At 38.2% G+C, this 19,866-nt stretch overlaps 1 protein-coding gene across 3 annotated transcripts in view; it reads left to right on the plus strand.

Moving 5' to 3' along the window:
* Positions 1 to 19,866, plus strand: part of BCHE (butyrylcholinesterase) — a 54,817-nt gene that overhangs the window by 20,237 nt on the left and 14,714 nt on the right. The window contains exons 1-2 of one of the 3 annotated variants that reach the window (XM_013174653.3): positions 1,111 to 1,375; positions 4,585 to 6,106. In XM_013174653.3, the coding sequence (XP_013030107.1) occupies positions 4,590 to 6,106 (1,517 nt within the window). In that variant the 5' untranslated portion in view covers positions 1,111 to 1,375; positions 4,585 to 4,589. Of the gene's footprint in view, positions 1 to 1,110; positions 1,376 to 1,513; positions 1,536 to 4,584; positions 6,107 to 19,866 lie in introns of those variants that run through there. The other 2 variants (XM_067002219.1, XM_048059510.2) reach the window with 2 other exon arrangements.

Consider the following 19,866-nt stretch of genomic DNA (forward strand, 5'->3'; position numbering starts at 1 on the left):
TAAACTTCATACTTTTTATTTCTTCTTTATTTGTGTTCTACGCTTTGCCAAATATTGCTTTTGTGTAATTGAAATGGAGCTATAGTTTGATTATTAAACAGAGGGAAGGTAACTGTCTCGAGCTCCAGCAGGGGAAGCAAAGGCCTTGGTAGCAGCTAACCTTGCAGGGTGGGACAGTTGCCTTACTCAGAGCAGTGTTACAGAGCAGATGCTGCCCGGGGCCAGGAGCCCCGGACACCAAGGGATGGCCTTCTCTCGTCATGCAGTGGCTAGGGGCATGGCTTTGACAAGACATTTTGTAAGTGGGGTGTATATGATTTATTCATTTACTCCCCTCCCTGTCTCTTTTCTGCCTTCATTTCTACCTCACAACGTTCGCACTTTACATAAGCTCTCTGGAGCTGTCTCCGTAGCTTGTAGCACTGCGGGTCCTGCTCCCAGCTGGGGATGGGGCAGGCACAGATTCACAAACACCACGGGCCCCTGCACTGTGTGACGTGTCCCCAGCTGGGCAGCAGCCCCGACAGCTCTGGCACGCAGTTTAGACTGGGCTGGCATCCCCAGCCTCGAACTCTGACAGAAACAATACTTTGCAGACTCAGGAAAAAGGAGTATACTCGTATACTAAAGGAGTATACTCATACACTAAAAGGTAGGATGATTTATTTTTTTAACCCTAAAAAGAGAGAGAGAACTGTGTGTGATGCCATATGGGTACTGTTTTTCACCCTAACATCATTACAGGACAACACAGACGTCTACAGTAGTCCTCAGATGGCCATGAGTCAAGTAATACCAGTGATGCTTGCCAGTTGTTGACATGTCTGTGCAGTGGACACTCCTCTTTTATCTGCCACAGTTGTTTATAACCATAAATAGCGACTTATGTTACAGTGAATAGAAAACTTTGAGATACTTTAACATTGTGCTAATCTTGAGCTGTACATCAGCGAAAAAGAACAGGTAGTGTCAGTGCTCTAGACGTGATGAAGGAAAGAGAGGCAGGATTTTACTATATTTGTAGTTCTGTTTATCTTCCCAGATAAAACTGTTGCCCTGTGCTAAAAACAAATCACTGCCTCTTCCCTTTCCTATAGAAGCTCATGCCTGATTTCCTCCAAAACGAGTTTCTCTCTGTAGCATTTCTCCAACGATACCATTAGCCTTTGAGCAGATGTCAGATACTAAGGAACGGCTGCCTGCAGATCAAGTTGCTGCTGCCAACTCTCGCGAGCTTTGTGTCAGAAACAGTTGATTATAATGTCAGTACTGTCCAATTTACGGGCTTAAAGCAGCAGCTGCATACTGCATTTTCCCTGAAGTATTCAAAGAACCTGACTCTTAAAAACTTTGTAGTTCTTGTAATAGAATTGGGGTAAGTGATTCTCTATTTACACGTCTCTGTCTGCCAGGGTAATTTACAGTTCAGCTTGATTTGCACGGGGATTGTGATCTTTTAAAATGTTACGCTCTGCCCATTTGTTGCTCTCTTGGGAAAACTCACTCCGCTCCGCAAATGGAACGAGTAAGCAGGCGTGTGTATCAGACCTTGGTATTATTCAAGGGATCCTGGGCTAAGTAAATTAAACCGAGCCAGAAATCACTTATTAATTCAACCATCTTTTCTATTTAAATAGTGTCTTTATAGTCTTGTGTGTAGATTTTTTGGCTGGGTAAAGATTTGCAGGGAGAAGAAACAATCATTGAAATAAATTGTATTCCCTTGTGGAATAAGAATACAAAAGTGTATTTTGTTTAACTTTTGATGGAGAAAACTACTACAGAAGCAGTTTTTTAATGTATGCAAATACATTATATGATATACGTCTACTCGGTTAAGGTTGATGAGCTAAAGCTCTTCTGCTCTTTTACTCTCATAGTAATAATCAAGGAATATTTGTTTTTCTCAGTGTGTTTTTCATCGCTGAGTTTGTTTTAATGCAACATTAGAAACCTTATTAAATGTAATATTAGTCTTGCATTGAAGGTGTAATTATAATCCTCTGTCCTTTGCTACTTTTGTCAATATTAGCAGAGTAACTCGAGACTAGACAAACCCTTTCATTCAGTAGTACAAAACTTCTGCATTTTTCAAGCTTGATCTATTTCAAACTTTTTCTTTAAAATGCCTACTATCCTCTTGAAGAAACCATTAACAAGGTACAGAATTTAATTTGGAGTTAGTTTTTTTTCATGTAATTCTTGTGTAAAACTTTATAGGATCAAAAGTTATGCCTGCTACAGTGTTTTCTTCCTGTCCCATTCTTTTCTAATTAACAAGGGAAGACAGAGCACAATTAATTTTAATTACTATTTAGATAGTAAAATCTTTAGGAACTGTAACCTCTCTGTTTTTATTTAGTACTTTTTTTTTTTTTCCTCCTTAATGATGATGTTTCAAACCTCTTACTATTTCCAGCTTGTTGTTATTGTTCGTTCCTAGGCAATGCATTAGAAGTGAATATGAAGGGAAAAAAAGAAAGTGTCAATGAAACAGCAAACATAGAATTTACTTTTCCCATCTGACAGTACTATGTAGTGGGTGCATGCATACCCAGCTAGGTTCTACTATTACCATTTCTGGGCTGACTGTGAGATAGAAGCAAAGAGCTTGGTTCTAACCTAATCTTAACATATTTTTTCTCATCCAGCTCTTACAAAATTTTTTATCAGAATGAATGAAAAACCAAAAGGACTAGCACACAGTAAGGGGAGCTAAATAGCAGTCAATGGTGTGAGCCTCCCGCACAGGGACTGTGGGCTGCTGGAACAAGCCTCTGCTTAAACCAGCTCTGCAGGAGTTGCTGGACCACGTGGGTCGTCCAGACTGACTGCTCACATCTCTAAAGTTTAGCATATATATTAAGCTTAGCATTTGCAGGTTTCTAAACACCAAGCTTACAGCTGGGTGGAGCATTAGACCAGCTCTGAAACCTATTACCCCATTAACTGCTTTTTTTTTTTTATTAATAAAAAGACAAGAAAGTAAATGTTTATTTTACTTAACTTTATCTATTTTCTATCTATTTTGATGAATGTTAAAAATACCATCTCTGAAGGTTCTTTTCTGCATGTTTGATGCTATCTCAAAGTTGGGAACTTCCTTGCACAAAATGTTCTTTTTTTTTTTTCCCTTGCATTTTCTTAGTTTATTTCTAACAATATGCAAACAAGCAAGAGGAGCTCAGATTAGGCGCACAGCTGTACTTTCCACAGAAATTAGCCTCCTTCCTTTTAAGGACACAAGTGCTTCTCATTAACAAAGAATAGCCTGTTTAAAGTAGCTGGACAGAGTACACTATGTACAACAGGGCAATAAGCAAAAAATAGAAGGAAGCTTTGTTGAGCATTTTCAAATATGTAAGCCATAGAAATAAGTTTATGTAAATGGTATTTTTCTGGCTTTTCACTTTCAAGAGGATGATACTGGGTGTTTTTTAATAGTATTTGTAAAGGCTGTAGTAAATGGGACCATTAGTATGCTTAAATAGGGTATGTAATCAGTATCTGTACCTTTAGCTTTAAGATGGTATTAATTGTTACTTTGAAAAGTTCTTAGGAAGCAAAGACAAGGACATAAAATTTAAGGCACCACCTATGTATATTAAAAAAATCCTTTTTTTTTAACATTTGATTTTTCATTCTATGTCATGGAAATATGACTGTTTGTCACAATTATGATGGTTATAAGCCTGGTTAAGTTGCTTTAGGGAAATAAGATCTTGATGTCTCATTTAGGTCTTGGCGTACCTCTGTATGCAGTCACCCACAGGAGCTAATGAGCTGGCAGTCAGTTCAGAGGTACTTCACATACTCCACTTGGTAAAACACTTTCCGATCTGAAGACGTATTAGTAATGAGTTTACAGCAATGCCATCCTAATGGTTTGCTTCAGCCCAGGCACGCACTGTGACATGAAAGCATAGCTCAAAAATTATGTGGACCTGGAAATCCTTGGATTAAAACTTGGTTTCAAATTCTGGTTCATTGTTCATGGAATGTGTGTTTATGTGTGGAAAAATCTGTGACCAGCGATGTTGATAATCTCCCGTTATTGATCTGAGAATACAAACTGACAAAGAGCCCCCTAACAGAATAATGGTTAATTGGGCACGGCCTTTTGTGTCACAGATCATAAAATGTTCTGTTCATCTTGCCAGTGGAAATGCAAGTGCTTAAGTCACCTGCTGGTGGCGTGAGACACTGCTGGTATTTGGGAACAGAAGAGGCAAGCATCAGGCTCAACAGTACCCTCAAAACATCTCCCTAGTCACTGCTGTAGATTTATATCAATAAAAGGCATGATATATGACTTATGGCCATGTAGTCAGAGACTAATTTTCTTTCTTTGGTCTGGCTTCCTCACTTCTATGTTATTTTAGTGACAGACTTTTTCTGAAACACTGTATTAAATACTAGATCCTAAACATAGCTTTTGCAACAAGGCTGACAAGAAGCCGTGGTTAAAGACTGCTTGAGTTTTGTGCAGCAGCACTGTCTTATTTTCTGTGCCCTTGGGATGACCTGTATCCTGCTAATACATCGAAATAGTAATCCTGAATTTCTTTTTCTCCCGTGTTTCAGGCATCATGATTTGGGTAAATGGTACAAGTATCCATACCAGATTTCTTATGTGGCTTCTTCTCCTGTATATGTTCATCAGGAAAGTAGTGCCTGAAGATAACATCATTACAACCAAGAATGGCAGAGTAAGAGGGACGAACCTGCAGGTACTTGGGGGGACTGTGACAGCCTTCCTTGGAATACCTTACGGAAAGCCACCCATTGGTAGACTGAGATTTCAAAAACCAGAGCCTCATGAGAAGTGGTCAGATGTTTGGGATGCCACAAAACACGCAAACTCCTGTTATCAGCTTATAGATACAACTTACCCTGGATTTCCTGGATCAGAGATGTGGAATCCAAAAACTAACCTAAGTGAAGACTGCTTATACCTTAATGTATGGATTCCTTCTCCCAGACCCAAGAATGCAACTGTCATGGTTTGGATATATGGGGGTGGCTTTGAGTCTGGGTCAACTTCCCTACCTGTCTATGATGGCAAGTTTCTAGCCAGGGTAGAAAGAGTCATTGTAGTTTCCATGAACTACAGGACTGGTGCATTAGGATTTTTGGCTTTGCCGGGAAACCAGGAAGTTCCTGGAAATGCAGGTTTATTTGATCAAAGACTAGCACTTCAATGGGTCCAGGAGAACATAGCAGCCTTTGGAGGCAATCCAAAAAGTGTGACTATATTTGGAGAGAGTGCTGGCTCGGCTTCTGTAAGTTACCATATCCTTTCTCCTAAAAGCCATCCTTTATTCACAAGAGCCATCATGCAAAGTGGATCTGCAAATGCCCCTTGGGCTGCAATAACAGCATCTGAGGCCAGGAACAGAACAGTGGCTTTGGCTAAACAACTCCAGTGTCCCACCAGCAATGAGACAGAGCTAATTCTCTGCCTCCAAGACAAGGACCCAAAGGATATATTGGAGAATGAAGCTTATGTCACAAAATATGCCCCTCTTTTACAAATATATTTTTGTCCAACTGTGGATGGTGATTTTCTATTGGACATGCCAGAAACATTGATTGAAAATGGCATTTTCAAACAAACACAGATCTTGGTTGGTGTTAATAAAGATGAAGGATCGAGTTTTCTAGCATATGGAGTCCCTGGCTTCAGCAAGGACAGTGATGGCTTGATAAACAAAACAGAATTTGAAGCAGCTTTAACTCTGTCCTTTCCAGAAGCAAGCCAACTTGCAATAGAATCAATCATTTTTCAATACACAGATTGGGAAAATGAGCAAAAGCCAGAACATTACCGTGACGCCATGGATGATGTTATCGGGGACTACAATATCATATGTCCTGCAGTGGAGTTCACCAAAAAATTTGCGCAACTAGGACACAATGCCTTCTTTTACTTTTTTGAACACCGATCCTCAAAGCTCCCTTGGCCTGAGTGGATGGGGGTAATGCATGGTTATGAGATTGAGTTTGTGTTCGGATTGCCTCTAGAAAGAAGAGTTAATTACACCAAAGCTGAAGAAATCTTAAGCCGGTCCGTGCTGAGGTATTGGGCAAGTTTTGCGAAAACTGGGTAAGTTTACTGTAGTAAAGTTTGTTTGGTTCAGATGGTTAGATGTTTTTTTATTTCACAGACAGAAAAACCTTAATTGTCTTGATAGTGATTTGATGCCTGATGAGAATGATGAGAAAGGATTAACTGTTCAGCTAGCCATAATTCCTGCGTTAGTTCCGATAAAAGCACCGTCTTAGTAAAATAAACTGTTGACGTGTAGCTTACTGTATTGAGTGAGCTTAAGAAAGCAATGTTTATCCACCTATGAAAATAAATACAAAACATTTTTTTGCCATGGTAGCAGTTGGTACAAATAAGGTAGTGGTTTCAAGTTTTAGAAACCAAATATTTTGAATTCTGAAGACCTCAAAAAATACAAGTAGGAGCAAAAAGTCCAAGTTGCTTTCAGATGTAGTTTGCTCAGAACATGCAGGTATATAACGTGGAGGTATATTTTATTCACATGATGAAATGATTTGGATTGCTGGATGTTCTCTTCAGAAAGCCTTATGTTCCCATATGTACTGTAAGTATAATCCTGAGTTTCACTGAAGCCAAAAACAATTCACTTGCTATTTCCATTAGGCTCATCTTTAAATGAAATATGTCTTAGCCTGCATAAGAAGCAAATAAACATAGTTCATTTGGACATTTGAAATGGTTTAAATAGAGCCCCTCATTCAGTCTATTTATCTGGTGTCTAAGAGAAGAGTGAGACAGCCCTTGCTCTGCGTGGAGAGATCGTGGGGCTCTCTCGATGCAATACTCAGTTTGAAATGAAAACATTTCCGTGTGGTAAGAAAAACAGCAGCTACCACTGCCATGTACAGAGTCTTAAGGCTGCAAGCCTGATGCAATGGGCAGCGCTCTTTTCTTAGAAGCTCAGTTTGTATTGTCTCCTAATTATATGTATAAACACCTGCATTTGTGAAAATACAGAATCAGAAACTGAATTCATACTTTTAAAATGTTTATATAACTTAAATTTTAAAATCCTGCATTGCTTTGACTTCCGTGGTGGACTTTTCTTTTGACTTGTGAAGGATATGTAGCGTTGTAAAGACCGAAATCAACTTTGGAACAAGATCTCATTATTTTTCTTAATAGATTAAGAGATTAGAAATCAGAAGAGGCCACAGTGCTTGTTTAGTCCATGCTACCTCATACATAAACCAAAACATAGGTAGGACTTAAACATTTCCAGTGATGGAATTTGCAGCACAAATATTGGTAGGTTGTTCTAATGCTTAATTACACTTAAACCAGTTACAGCTATAAAGAGAAGTTTTGTGTCTGGTCTGGACATGCCTATTCTATTTCTCCATTTTCCAGATGCTATATTTTGTTCGACAGTTTCTAAGCTTTACATTGTGATTTGTGTTCCATACAGAGATAATTCTAGGCTCTATTCAAATAACCCTTAATCCTTTTTCTTGTTAAACAAAACAGGTTATACTCTTGAGTCTTTCACTATAATGCATTTTTCCAAGTCCTTAAGTAATAACTGTGCATCTCCTCTGAAACTGTAATTCATCAACACCTCGTTGGAACTTTCTGTGTTAGAATTACACACTGTCATCCCCCAAAGAATCCTAATTACAGGTGTCATCTGTCCTCTATTTCAACCTGATATTCCCCTGTTTACTCCTCCAAGGAAAATGCTATTTTCTTTGACCATGCTGTTATGCTACGAGCTGCAGTGTGCCTGTGCATGGTCCCAGTCCTATGGTCCCCACTTCTGTGGTGGCTCTGCTTCGGCTCCAAAACACACTGCATGTCGTGGCTGGCACCAGCTTGTGGGCAGCCGAGCTGCGGCACCAGCCCATTAAAGCCCCGTTATGTTATCCTCCGAGGTGAACTAACAATTAAGTTTTATGTGCATTTTTTTTTTAACAGATTTACTTATGAGAATGTGGGATTTTTTATTCAAAGAAGTATTTTTTATGTAGATCTATTAGTTACACTAACAAATTCTATCCCTTTTATGTCTTGGATTTATAATATCCTTTTTTTTACCATAAGCGATAAGCATCTTAAAACTCAGAAAAATGAACATACATATGACTATACTTATCAGAAGCACAATATTTTAATGCAGATTTTATTCTAATAAAATAAAATAAAAATAATAAGAACCTAAGAGCTCTCCCTGCTTCTGTCTTAACTCGGAGCGTGATAGCACCACTCTGTATCAACTCAGAGTGAAAGACTAACACAGAGACAAGCATTCAGCAGGGGCATGCATTTTGGAAATGAGCTCTGCGGTTGATTTATCAATGCCAAAAATGTATGTGATAGATTCCCAAGATGATGTCTGCACAATGAGATAGGACAATACTTGCTAACAATTCCCGCATCATGAAGACATGCTATGACAACACTGCTTTGAGGCTGGTGTCACTACGCCCTCAGCCGAGAGCGAACCGAGAGGAGGCTCCTTATAACATGCTGCAGCTTTACAACCTACAGGACTTTGCAATCAGCATCTTATACCTCCCATCCAAAAACTGCAGACTTTTCCATTAAGCATAACTAGTTATTAGCAGGAAAAGAGAAATTTAGGGCTACACAAGATTTTGCAACACTATATTTACATCTCTGTGAACTACTGCTCCCACTGGATTTTCTCTCTCTGTATGTATATATATATAAATCTCAATTACCTGCTGTACAAAACAGAGTATACTGTCCCTGTCACCCTGGCTAAATTAGACAACATAAGATACATTCAGGTTTAAGTTGATTTTACCATCAGTCTGGTCATCTAGTCTGATTATCATTTGCACTATAATTAGATTAGCCTACGGATCAAATTTCAAGTGGTTTCCACAGCAAACAGCAAATAATCTCTCCCTCTGCTTCCACCACAAGTATCAAAACCATCACTATTATGATCAACAATGTAATCACTCAATTTACGTACCAGTAAAGGATCTGATCACTATTAACCCATTGTGTGCCACTTTCCTCATCATCCAGATCACAGATTCTATATTCATAGTGTACAAGTAGTGGGGAAATAATTAAAAAAATAATGTTAATAATGCCAAAAGTAATAGCCTATTGTTGGATTAAAAATGGATTTAAAATGGTCGTATGAAAAGTCAAAGGTCCAAATGCTCTGCAGGAACACTTTCAGTTTCTTAGAAACAACTAATATGAATGGGGAATGCAGACAATTGAGTAGGAAATGGGAAAAGACATCTCACCCATGCGGCTTGAAGTTAGATGTGGGAGTTTTACACCAATATCTTCATTCAGCACCCAAGGGAATAGTGGCAATTTTAGGAATCTGCCGTATATTTATGTGTTCTGTAATATCCGTGGAGGCCTTGCTGAAGTATCCTTCACTGACAATAAGACACTATTTGGCTTGGGAACTATGGATGTAGTAACTACTTCTGTTACTGCAAAAAAAAAGAAACAGGCAGTGATATTTACCTACATAAATACAGTTACTAGAGAGCACATCATTTGAGATGAGAAAAAAAAAAAAGAAAAAGGCAAATTTCCTTGTGGGTCTGACAATTAACATGGAGTAGCTTGAAGAAAGGACAGACTGGGAGGCCCATAATATTCCTGGTAGTGATGTTTAGGATCAGCCCTTTGGATTATTTCCAGCGACTGCTAACCCTGATGCTGGCAGGTAGACCACAGGACACAGGTGGGCAACCCCTGTGGAGCTGTGGCTAAGTGGACTGGCTTTGTGGGTAACTTCCCCTCCAGTTCTACACTCACAGCACCTCTTCCTCTCAGAAATATGCTTATGATTTATTTCAAGAGCAGATCTAAGTAATCAGTGGTACAGATTAGCTTTTAGACTCTGCAAGTATGTGCTACATGTGGAGAAAAATACCGTGCTCTGATTCACAGTGTTTAGAAGAGCCTGGCTCCAGTAATCAGTCTTTTATTCCATGAAAGGTGCAGCCAGTTACTACCCTTCCTGGTCAGGTTAAAGTGCCTCTGCCTTCCAGTCCTGGGCATTCCCAGCCTTTCCAGCATACTGCTATTTGAAGTCTACTGGCAGCTGGACTCTTGCATCTTCCAATCTTAGGGTGGATGCAGATGTCCCTTAAAATGCAGAGAAAGTCAGTGATTACCAAACTGCCAATAAATCACTGGGACTGGAAGTCAAAAGCTTCCAAGCATGGCAATTCCTTTTCCATTACTTGGACAATTCTGCTGCTTCATTATCAGTACATTTTTTAATGACTGAACTTTCATTATCAAGCATTCTGACCAAGTATCCCAGGCTTTCCTAGTGCTATTACCGTAATTTTGTAAAACACTTTTTCTTGGCATATATTTGAGTATTGAGAGAACAAGACTGTCATTGCTTCCTCAAAAATCTCAGAGAAGTGAGGGAGGAAAGAGGGTTATTGCTGGTGCTTTCTCAATAAATCAAGTATAATAAAATATTTTTATTATGAGAAAGAACAGATTCCAAAACCGAGCTCCTTGATTTAAATTTTGACTTAAGATTATTCCATTTACCCTGACCTAAGAACTCCTCATCTGATTCTTGTTTTAAGACCAGTGGCAGTTGAACATCGTTTACTAGTCTTAAAACATTTGATAGAACTCCAGCTATCACCAAACTGAATATTGGTGATAGCAAAGAAATGTGGCTGAATTTTATTCAACTGTAAACCAAAGTGTGATATTAACATTATATGGAAGGGGGTGAATCAGGCTCTGTATAGTTATGTTTGAATATAGGTAAAGTTCATTTTAAAAATATTGTTAGTTTTCAGTGACCTTCTGAATGTTTTCCAGCGCACTTTATTTTAAGTGAAGTCCATGGTGATAGAAATAATTTTAAAATCTCTTTTTAAATACTTCTAAAATTCTTTTCTCTGCTGCATTTTTGATGTTGTTGAGAAAGCTTTTGAAAGTAAGCAAGTGACACTAACAGGTACTATCAATCATAAACAGCAGAATGCTCTGCTAACTCTAGAAAGAAGAAGTTTTATTTATCAGGAAAAAATATATGGCATCCCAAATCAGTGGTTGCTAGGTTATGCCTTTTGCATTACTTTATTCATTAGATTTGGTAACTGTATTTTTTAGATATGAGTGACGTAAACTGACAAGGAGATAGACAAATCAGATGAGATGAAAACTCAAATAAGAATGTAGTGGAACATACAGAGATAATATTTTTAAGGCTTTGTGAAAAATGTTTCAGATAAAAGGAAACTGGCAAAACTTGTCTCAGTGCCAGTTTTACAACTGCTGAAACAAATCTTTGCAGCTTTTTCTCTAAAGTGAAGCCTTTGAAATATTTCCTCCTATGTTTTAGGGGAATTTGTGAGGCTTTGATTGTCCCACTAAAGCTCTGAAGCACTTTGCCTGGTTATTATTGCCTTTCCCTGATGTTCCACTGGTAGACATATAATAAATTTCAGTGCTTTTGTTACCAACTTATCACAACATGTTTATAGATAGTAGTTTCAGAACAGTGAGAAGAAAAGCAACAGCCTCATAGAGAGTCCAGACGAGAGACTGAACTGGGGACCTATATCATCTATGTATGGAAAGGGAAGAATATACTGAAAAAAAAAAAAAAAAAAGATAATATAAACCATCCAACCACTTAATTTTCTAATACCTCAATAACTAGGATGGTTTACTTACTACCAAGCCATTTTATAAGAAATTTACTGTGGGTTTTATCTCTTTTTGTGACTAGCCTACATTTACAGGGAAACAGGCTGAGACCTGGTGCTGATCCTCACAGGTTCCTCAGAGAGACCAATGCTGCAGCTCAGCAGGACCAAGAGGAGAGTTTCCCTGAGGCTTCTGCTTCTGACATCTCACAGTCATCTAGAATAAATCACTTGTCATCTTAATGAGTGATTTGACTGGATCAGGTTAATAAGAAGATTTCTGGGTGTGAGTTAAAAGCTGAAGGAGTATAAACAAGGCATGAGGAGGGTTTCTAAAAATATGAAAAAAGATACGGAAAGAAAGGTCTTACCTTCCCTGTGTTAGGGAAAAGCAAAGCTTTTATTTTGACCCAAAAGAGCACATGCATTCTCACACTCTTTCATGGAACCATTTCTGAGCCGTGAAAAAATATTGTGGAAATTGTATTCATGAACAAAAAAATGGTCAAACTTTAGGAAAGTTACTGTTTTTCTGTATCTGTTTCTCTACCTTCACTTTCATTTTTTGAGTTCTAAAAATGACTCATCACTTTTCCAGTGTCCATATATATTTCTTATATTCAGAAGCAGTAATGGAAACAAGCAACACAATACATTTGGAAATAGTGCATCATGGAAAAAATCAGTAACTAGAGACTCACTTTTGGCACTCATCTCAGTTCCTGGCTTGCAAGCTGACAAGCTGTCATTGAATTTCAAAACTGAAAACAGGAATATTTGATTCAATCATCTTTTGAAAATAGGCCTGGGATACAAATTGTTTAGATTGGTTTAGCATTATTGCAAATATTGCAAAATTACACAAAGATGTCTTGTTGCTTTCCATATGTGCAGCAAATGCAATTCCATCCACACAGATTTTGTTCTCTACAAAAGATGAGTCAAATCATTATTTTCAAACATGAGATGAGAACGTCTATTAAGGAAATGTCCGAATATTGTAGGAGTAATTGAATGAGACATAAAACTAAAACCTAAAACTGTAGTGCTAAGCTTTGCCTTGGATATAGCACTGGCGATTCATTATAGAAAAGGGTAAGCTCTAATGCAATTGTCAGGAATGGAGCAGTAGGTAAAGAATCTCTTCCTGATGACGGACAGCACAAAAAGCCTCATGATTAAATCAGTGGATTTCAATTAAAAAAAAAAATAAATCTGCTGCTATAAGATTTTTTGCTTTGTATTGAAAGCTGTATTAGCATAGTTCTTTTTTTAGGATGACTTCATTAGGACTTATCCACCTGAATACCTTTGTGTATCTGAGACTCCTAAAATGATTACTAACGTAGCTCTCTAACTCAAAGACAAATTGCAGGGGCAATAAATCAGTTTCAGCATGTGCTCAGTTACCAAAGTGGAAATCACAGCTTCAAAAGACAGCAGATACTTTTTAAATACTGACAAGGTTTGCAGGATCAAAACCACCAGTGCTATCCACAGTCCTGAGACTGAAGAAGGTGAACATCCTGTGTCTGGAGACATGGGCAGAGACACGCCAACAAGCACATACAGGCAGAAGAGAAGAAATGATAATGGGGATCTCTTTGAGGTGGGCTTTCGTAGAGCTAGGCTGCCTTTGGCTGACCCTGAACAACAAGAGAGGGAAACATCTCAGATGTGGCTTTTTCCTACTCTCATGACAAAGAGATAGGTAGAAGAACCTGTACCAGACCTGCTTCTCTGTTGTGCCCCAAACCCTGCAGGAAGCCTACCCAGGAATATTTTTGGGGAAGAGAGAGGGATGAAGAGGTACGACTATGCTAAGGGTTAGAATAAAATTATGGCATGCTTTCTACCCTCAGTTTGGGGTTGGAAATAAAAAGCCTTGGTGGAAATTGTTTAGCATTTGTTGGAAAATATATAAGTGAAGAAGATGGGAAAACAAGAAAGGGAAATGCTAATGGATGCAAGAGGTTATGTGAACAAGGAAAGACACAAAGCAATACACTTCAGAGATTATTTAGGATTAGGGATTACTTTCCCTAAATCATAACCGTGTACACGTAATTGAATGATTGCAGAAGTCACTGTGAAGTTCTAATTAGCGTTCACCCATAGTTAACCCTCTTTTTAGAACACTTTTTCTGTGCTGCTTTTCTACAGCTTAGTCCTTGTTTCATCATCAAAAGACAGAAATTGAAGTTTGAAAGGTCTGCAAACCCCATTTTTCCAAGTGGCTCTGGAACATTAATCTGAAGTCCTACTGAGGAATTTCACATGAGGAATGGAAACCTTTCAGTACAAATTTTAATTTACTACCCAACACAAGAGATTGGCTTGTTTCAGGGAAGTGGCAAAGGGGAGAAAAGAGGAAATGAGGAGCAGCAGAGGTTACCTAACACCATATTTTCAAAGGTAGTTCGATATAATGTTTAATTTTTTTTCGATCAACTGCAAGAATAGTCAGTTGTGGGTAAATGTAGTTAGCAATTTAGTCACAGGATTTGTGATCTTCCCTCCCCAGAGTTCTAGAAGCTGCATAAGTAGAAATCAGACATTTCATGCTCACAGTTAGTGATGTTACACAATTATATGCTAGTACAGATGTAAAATTAAATCTGCTGCCATCATCTTCCTTCCCAGACATCATTGGCCTACATCTGTATTCTCTACCTTTCTTTGAGGGAACATAAAACAAGTTCCTATTTTCACACAATACAAACTCCAAGGAGTGTTGCCTCAAATTTACACCAGAGATATTTTATTTTATTATTATTTTTTTTTTCCCTATTGGAGCTGCTGTTCTGTGATTTTTATTTTAACTAATGAAGTGTTAAGTATCTGTCTCTCATGAATGGTGTTTGCTGTGGTTTTCTCAAGGAACAAGTGAATTTTCTATGTAATTGGAAATTCTTAGAGGTTTAAAAAGTTACTTTTTTTTTTTCCTAGATATGAAGTACTGTGCATACTATAATTCCACAAAAGCGCCCTCAATTTTAAAGAGAAGAACTTTAATTATCAGATATCCTCCCCTCTTCCCATACTATTTCTTTCTGAGATCATGACTTTCATGATTCTCAGTCCAAAAGTTTCTATTTGGAGATCTCCCATTTGGTGCCAGGATGTAGTTTAAATCAGATTCAGAGGATGTTATAATGCTGGGACATAATATGAATGTGTTGAACATAAAAAGATACATAGCTCAATGTGTAGATGTCAAATCTACAGCAAATTTATAACACAGATAAGAAAATAAATTTATCATATATTTTTCTATTTTATTCTTAAGTATCCTAATGGTGGGCTTATGAATACTATTACTTCTTATTTACATTTTCCATCATGAAGTATCAGTAGTTCAGTTTCAGGTGAAGCAAGAACACATATACATGCTACTGAAAATTGCCTGAAGGTTTTATATATAGGACTCTTCAATTTGACCCAGATTTCATGGCAGTTGAAGTTTGTGACTTATGCTTTTCCTACCATTTACAGAAATAAAATAGTGGTAGTAGCGGAAAATATCAAGAAAAATGTTACTATGATCAAGTCCATCAGGACACAATGAATCTAGATGATTTTACTTGGTTCGGGGCTATGTGGAGTATCCATCTTGAAAAGAAATCATGATTAAGGCAATTACAGTTGAAAACAGATCTCAAATACTATATTGTAGAATAACATCCACTACACAGCCTGTATTGAAAATGTAGTCTTTAGAGATAAGAAAAGCATCAAGTCCGTTTATCTAACAATTTCCATGTGTTTGGGAATGAACTCTATTAACGGCAAGGAGAGTAAGAGATGGAAACAGCAATCATATACATATAAGTACAGCATTTACTCTTCCTTACAACCAAAGGGGCTGACAAATTTTACCAAAGCCACTGGGAATTTTAAACACAGTATTAGTAGTTCTATGGAAATAAAAACATTTTTCTCTCCTTTTATGCAATTTCTTTAGATTTGTCCCTGGGAGCAATTCTGGTTAAAATACTATGTAAGTTCAAGTTTTCCCAGGCCATGAGAAGGAGAAGTGAGGGTGTACAGGAGATATACCAGTTTTAGTGGACAACTAAAAGGGCAAGTGCCATGTCCATTTCTGTCTACTTATTCTTTTATTTACCTTCGGTGGAAATGACTTCCTTCTTCAAAGTCCCAGTAGGGTTCAGCACATTCTTCCATTTCCAAATAGCCCTCCTCTTCAACTTCTACAAGTAAGACTAAAAACTATTGTTTCATCTGAGTCCCTGCTGTAGCCAAGAGTATAAAAAAATAGCATATTTGAAAAGTGGTCCGTGAAAGCTGAAATTGATATTGTAGGAAAGGTCATAAAGGTCTTAGAAAATACTTTGCAGGAACATTAAAGAAAAAAAAAAAAGTTTAAAATTTTCCTTTAGAATGAAAAAGGCTGAAATCGTAGTGGGACCTTTCATGTCTATTCAAAAATGACATAAACTTGAACTGTGAATATTCACTCTAGAACCTGGAGTCCTGGAGAAGGTAGGAAATCATCATAGTAAACCCTATCTAGAACGAGAGTAGCTTCTTTTGTAAAGAACTGCAGGTATTTCTCCTGGGACCTGATCCAGAGCTTTCTGAAAATAAATCTCTTCCATTTATGTGGATTTGGGTCAGCCCCTAATTTACTGATTCACCTCAAAAAGTGTTGAACTGGTCTTCAAACACCATCCAAAATAACAAATCAGATGCAAGGCATGTTAAACACAAGTAATAAAATACTTCTGAAAAAAATCTTTACTGCTTTATCTCAATATATAACCAAAGAAGTGTAAAGGTCTACACTTATATGATGTAGGTATGTTGTGTTAGGTACTTGTCACATACAACTTAATGGGACTGTTAGCTAGAGTGAGTGGTAAATATTTATTAAAAGTCAGAATAAACCATACTTTTTGTGTTTTAAAACTATTTCCACATTAATTCCAAGATTTCATCCATTTTCCTGAACTCAATTCAACTTCAAATATTTTTTTCTTCCTGACATCATGCAACTACGTTGAAGATTATTCTGTGGTCATTTCCAGGCTTTCCTTTCTTTCCTTTGGCCCAAAATAATGCTCTCAACATGGTCTCAGTCTCTTCCTTACACCCTCTTTAAAACTCTGCAGAACATGCATGCATTTGGGATATACCATCCAAGATACTGTGGGGTCTCTGAGCATCAGGGGTTTAGGACTGTAGTAGAGACTTGCTGAGAAGCCAGGAGACACAGGACTGACAGCTCTCACTCAGAAGGACTCAGGGGATATCAGGACAACAGTCTGCTCATTTAAATCAGTACAATTCAAGCTAAATTTAGAGAAGTATCTGTTCAGGTTTATCTTCACAGTTGCTCAGAAAAGGACATTTTACCTCACTTTCAAGTTTCTAGCACTGATAACTCTTAGGCAGAACATTGGAACTGCTCTTCCAGACCTTGTATAATGATCACATCTCATCGCATGCTATAAAGATAGCAGAGTTTGGGGCAGGGGTTCCTGAAATAGCACCAAGCTTTGCTGGAACATTTTCACAATGCAGGAGACCTACGTGCAGGGGTGCTAGCGTGGGCCCAGGAGGTTGGAAATACTCTGCTGGTGTCTGAAGGGCTCATTAACTCTGGCTCGGCTGACCTGGCTTATTATTACTGCTGATACCAGAGCAGAGTCCAATCCTGGAGCAAGGGATTTGAGGGACTGAGCTCCTAAATGCATTGCCAGCGTGCCCAAAGAGCTAAGACAGAAGATCCCGGATCCAAAAGTCTCAAATACTATATCATCTATGGCCAATATCTCAAGACCTTCCTTCCTTGTCCACCTTTATATATAGCAGGAATTCACAAATAAGCATGAAGACATGCACAAGCAAGAAGCATTTTAACTGGATGGGTGCTTCATGAGTCTGTTTTGAGCAGAACACAATAAGACCAAAAAAGAAGCAACAGCTTGTTGCTTCATTTCCTGAAACCGATATCATCTGTAATAATGCATACCAGGGCAAATTATAGTTTAAGATTTAAACACACCACGGCTGTCACCAAGCTGGAATCTGGAAGGAATATCCTGAGCTTTATTTAGCCTGTGAAGATGTAAGAAAGCCTAGCTGCAAAGGTCTTCTCCAATTTCTGTCAGTTAAAAAGCATGCCAGCTGGATTCTACAGGTTTCTTCAAGGATCAGCAGAAGAAATAATGTTTATCTTCAATATTACTTGCAAAGCAGTTTCCTTTTGCTGTGACTCAGAGGCACTTTATAGTCACTAGATAATGAACTCATGTTTGTAATCTGTGAGTGAGAGCTGAGAACAACAAAAAATAATGAACTTTCCATAAACAACTGCTTGAGAAAAGCAATTTGAAGGATTCAACCCCGCAACCTCTCTCAAATTTGTAGTACTTAATCATCGGACTCCTTTCATTCAGTACCGTGGGAATCTGAGCAGGGCTCAACGATCACATAATCGGGACCAATGATTTTCATGCAACATTAAGGAACTATTAAATAATAAAGTTTTAATTACTACAGATTTTCAGAAGCTGGTTACTATTTTCTTGCAAGGATTAAATTGTAATAAACAAATCAATGTTTTAAAACACAATCAGGATTTATTTATTTTCCAAACTCCCCTATTCTTCATACTGCCAGAGGAGCACAGGCCTGACACCTTGAGATTGCTGAGGCTATGAGGCTGCAAAGAAGCTTAGTGTATAAAAAAGATAATCGTGAATGCTTTCCAATCACCCAGTATTCCACAGGCTGACAATAGCCGTGTCGGAGTTGTCACCTTTCAGTATGGTAGTTTTTAGAGCTTGGTTATTATAAATGGCACCACTCAGACCTTTCAGTTGATAGATTAGATAGCTGTTGTCTTTCCCATTAGTCTAAAAGGATAAAGACCTTAAGAGGATATTTAAAAATAAAATATTAAGCATGGCAGGACATTTGCAGAGGTTCCATCAGTTCAATAGATAGGATGGTTAGTGATTAGCTGATATTAAGGAATACCCTGGACAGCTGCCTCAATTAAATAAAAACTAGCAAGGTAAGTTGTTATGCAGTATTATGGATCAACAGTACCAACCGGCATCAAAACTAATGTATGTATTTGTGAGGTGATAACATGTCAGCTTTCCAACTCACTTATTTAGGAGTGGCACTTCCCCTTGGCTTGTTACTGCAAATGAGCCAACCTGTAAACTTTAGATAATGGACAGGAAAGTGCCTCTGTCATCTTGTCTTTGCTTTGCAGTTTCTAATAGCAGAAAGCCCCAAAGAGTACATTTTAATGTAAAATATTTTGGCATAATACTGAGATTTTGTCCAGGGAGTCCATCAAGTCCTCTTAGTGGATGGTAAATGATTAGCTGACTTGGGAAAATGTTCTGAATAACTGTCTGAATTAAAAAAATCTGAGAGTAAATTCATTATACTGAATCACACATATGTGGCCCCAATTGGTGGTGATATTTGCATCAGATGCAATCTACGTATTCACACAGTGAGAGCCTTTTGGATTTATATAGCCTTCAATTGCTGAATGGAAAGTTTATGCAACAGTTTGAGCTTCAGGGGATGTTTTTACAGTTAGAATTTTTTTACAGGTGTTACAGATGCTTTTTATCCTTTCCCATGCTAACTTCTCTAAGGATAGTCTCCAGAACAGGTTCATTTTCTTTGTTACAATAGCTAGGCCTGCTCCTCAGTTTAAAGATTTTGAGTTTTCAACGCTGTGGCCCTCTCTGGTGTCTAGTTAACAGCGAGCCATCTGAAACTAACAGCATGGTATGAAGACACCGGCGTTAAGCCAAATTGTTTGAAGGTTTGAGAAGATTCAACAAGTACTTAACAGTAAGCTGCTCTTCTTTTTAATAAGACTGGGCTGGAAAGTATCTGTTAAACTCCCAGCAGCAGGTCAGCAGGCCTTACACAGACTATTCCACCACCATCCCCCTGGGGACCGCACCACCACCCAGAGCTGCTGTTAACCTGGCAGGGGTTGTGTTGTGACAAGAAAATGAACACAGGTATAAATATCACGCATTATGGCCTTTGGAAATTATGTGAGATATCTGGAGACATTTGCCTGACTAATGCTGCAAACACTTCCTGCCCCTCGACCCTGAGCTCCACGAGGACGTGGGCAGCCCGGCACGCCTGGTGCACCTCTGC

The sequence above is a fragment of the Anser cygnoides genome, chromosome 9 (assembly GCF_040182565.1).
Source record: "Anser cygnoides isolate HZ-2024a breed goose chromosome 9, Taihu_goose_T2T_genome, whole genome shotgun sequence".
NCBI classification, from domain to species: domain Eukaryota; kingdom Metazoa; phylum Chordata; class Aves; order Anseriformes; family Anatidae; genus Anser; species Anser cygnoides.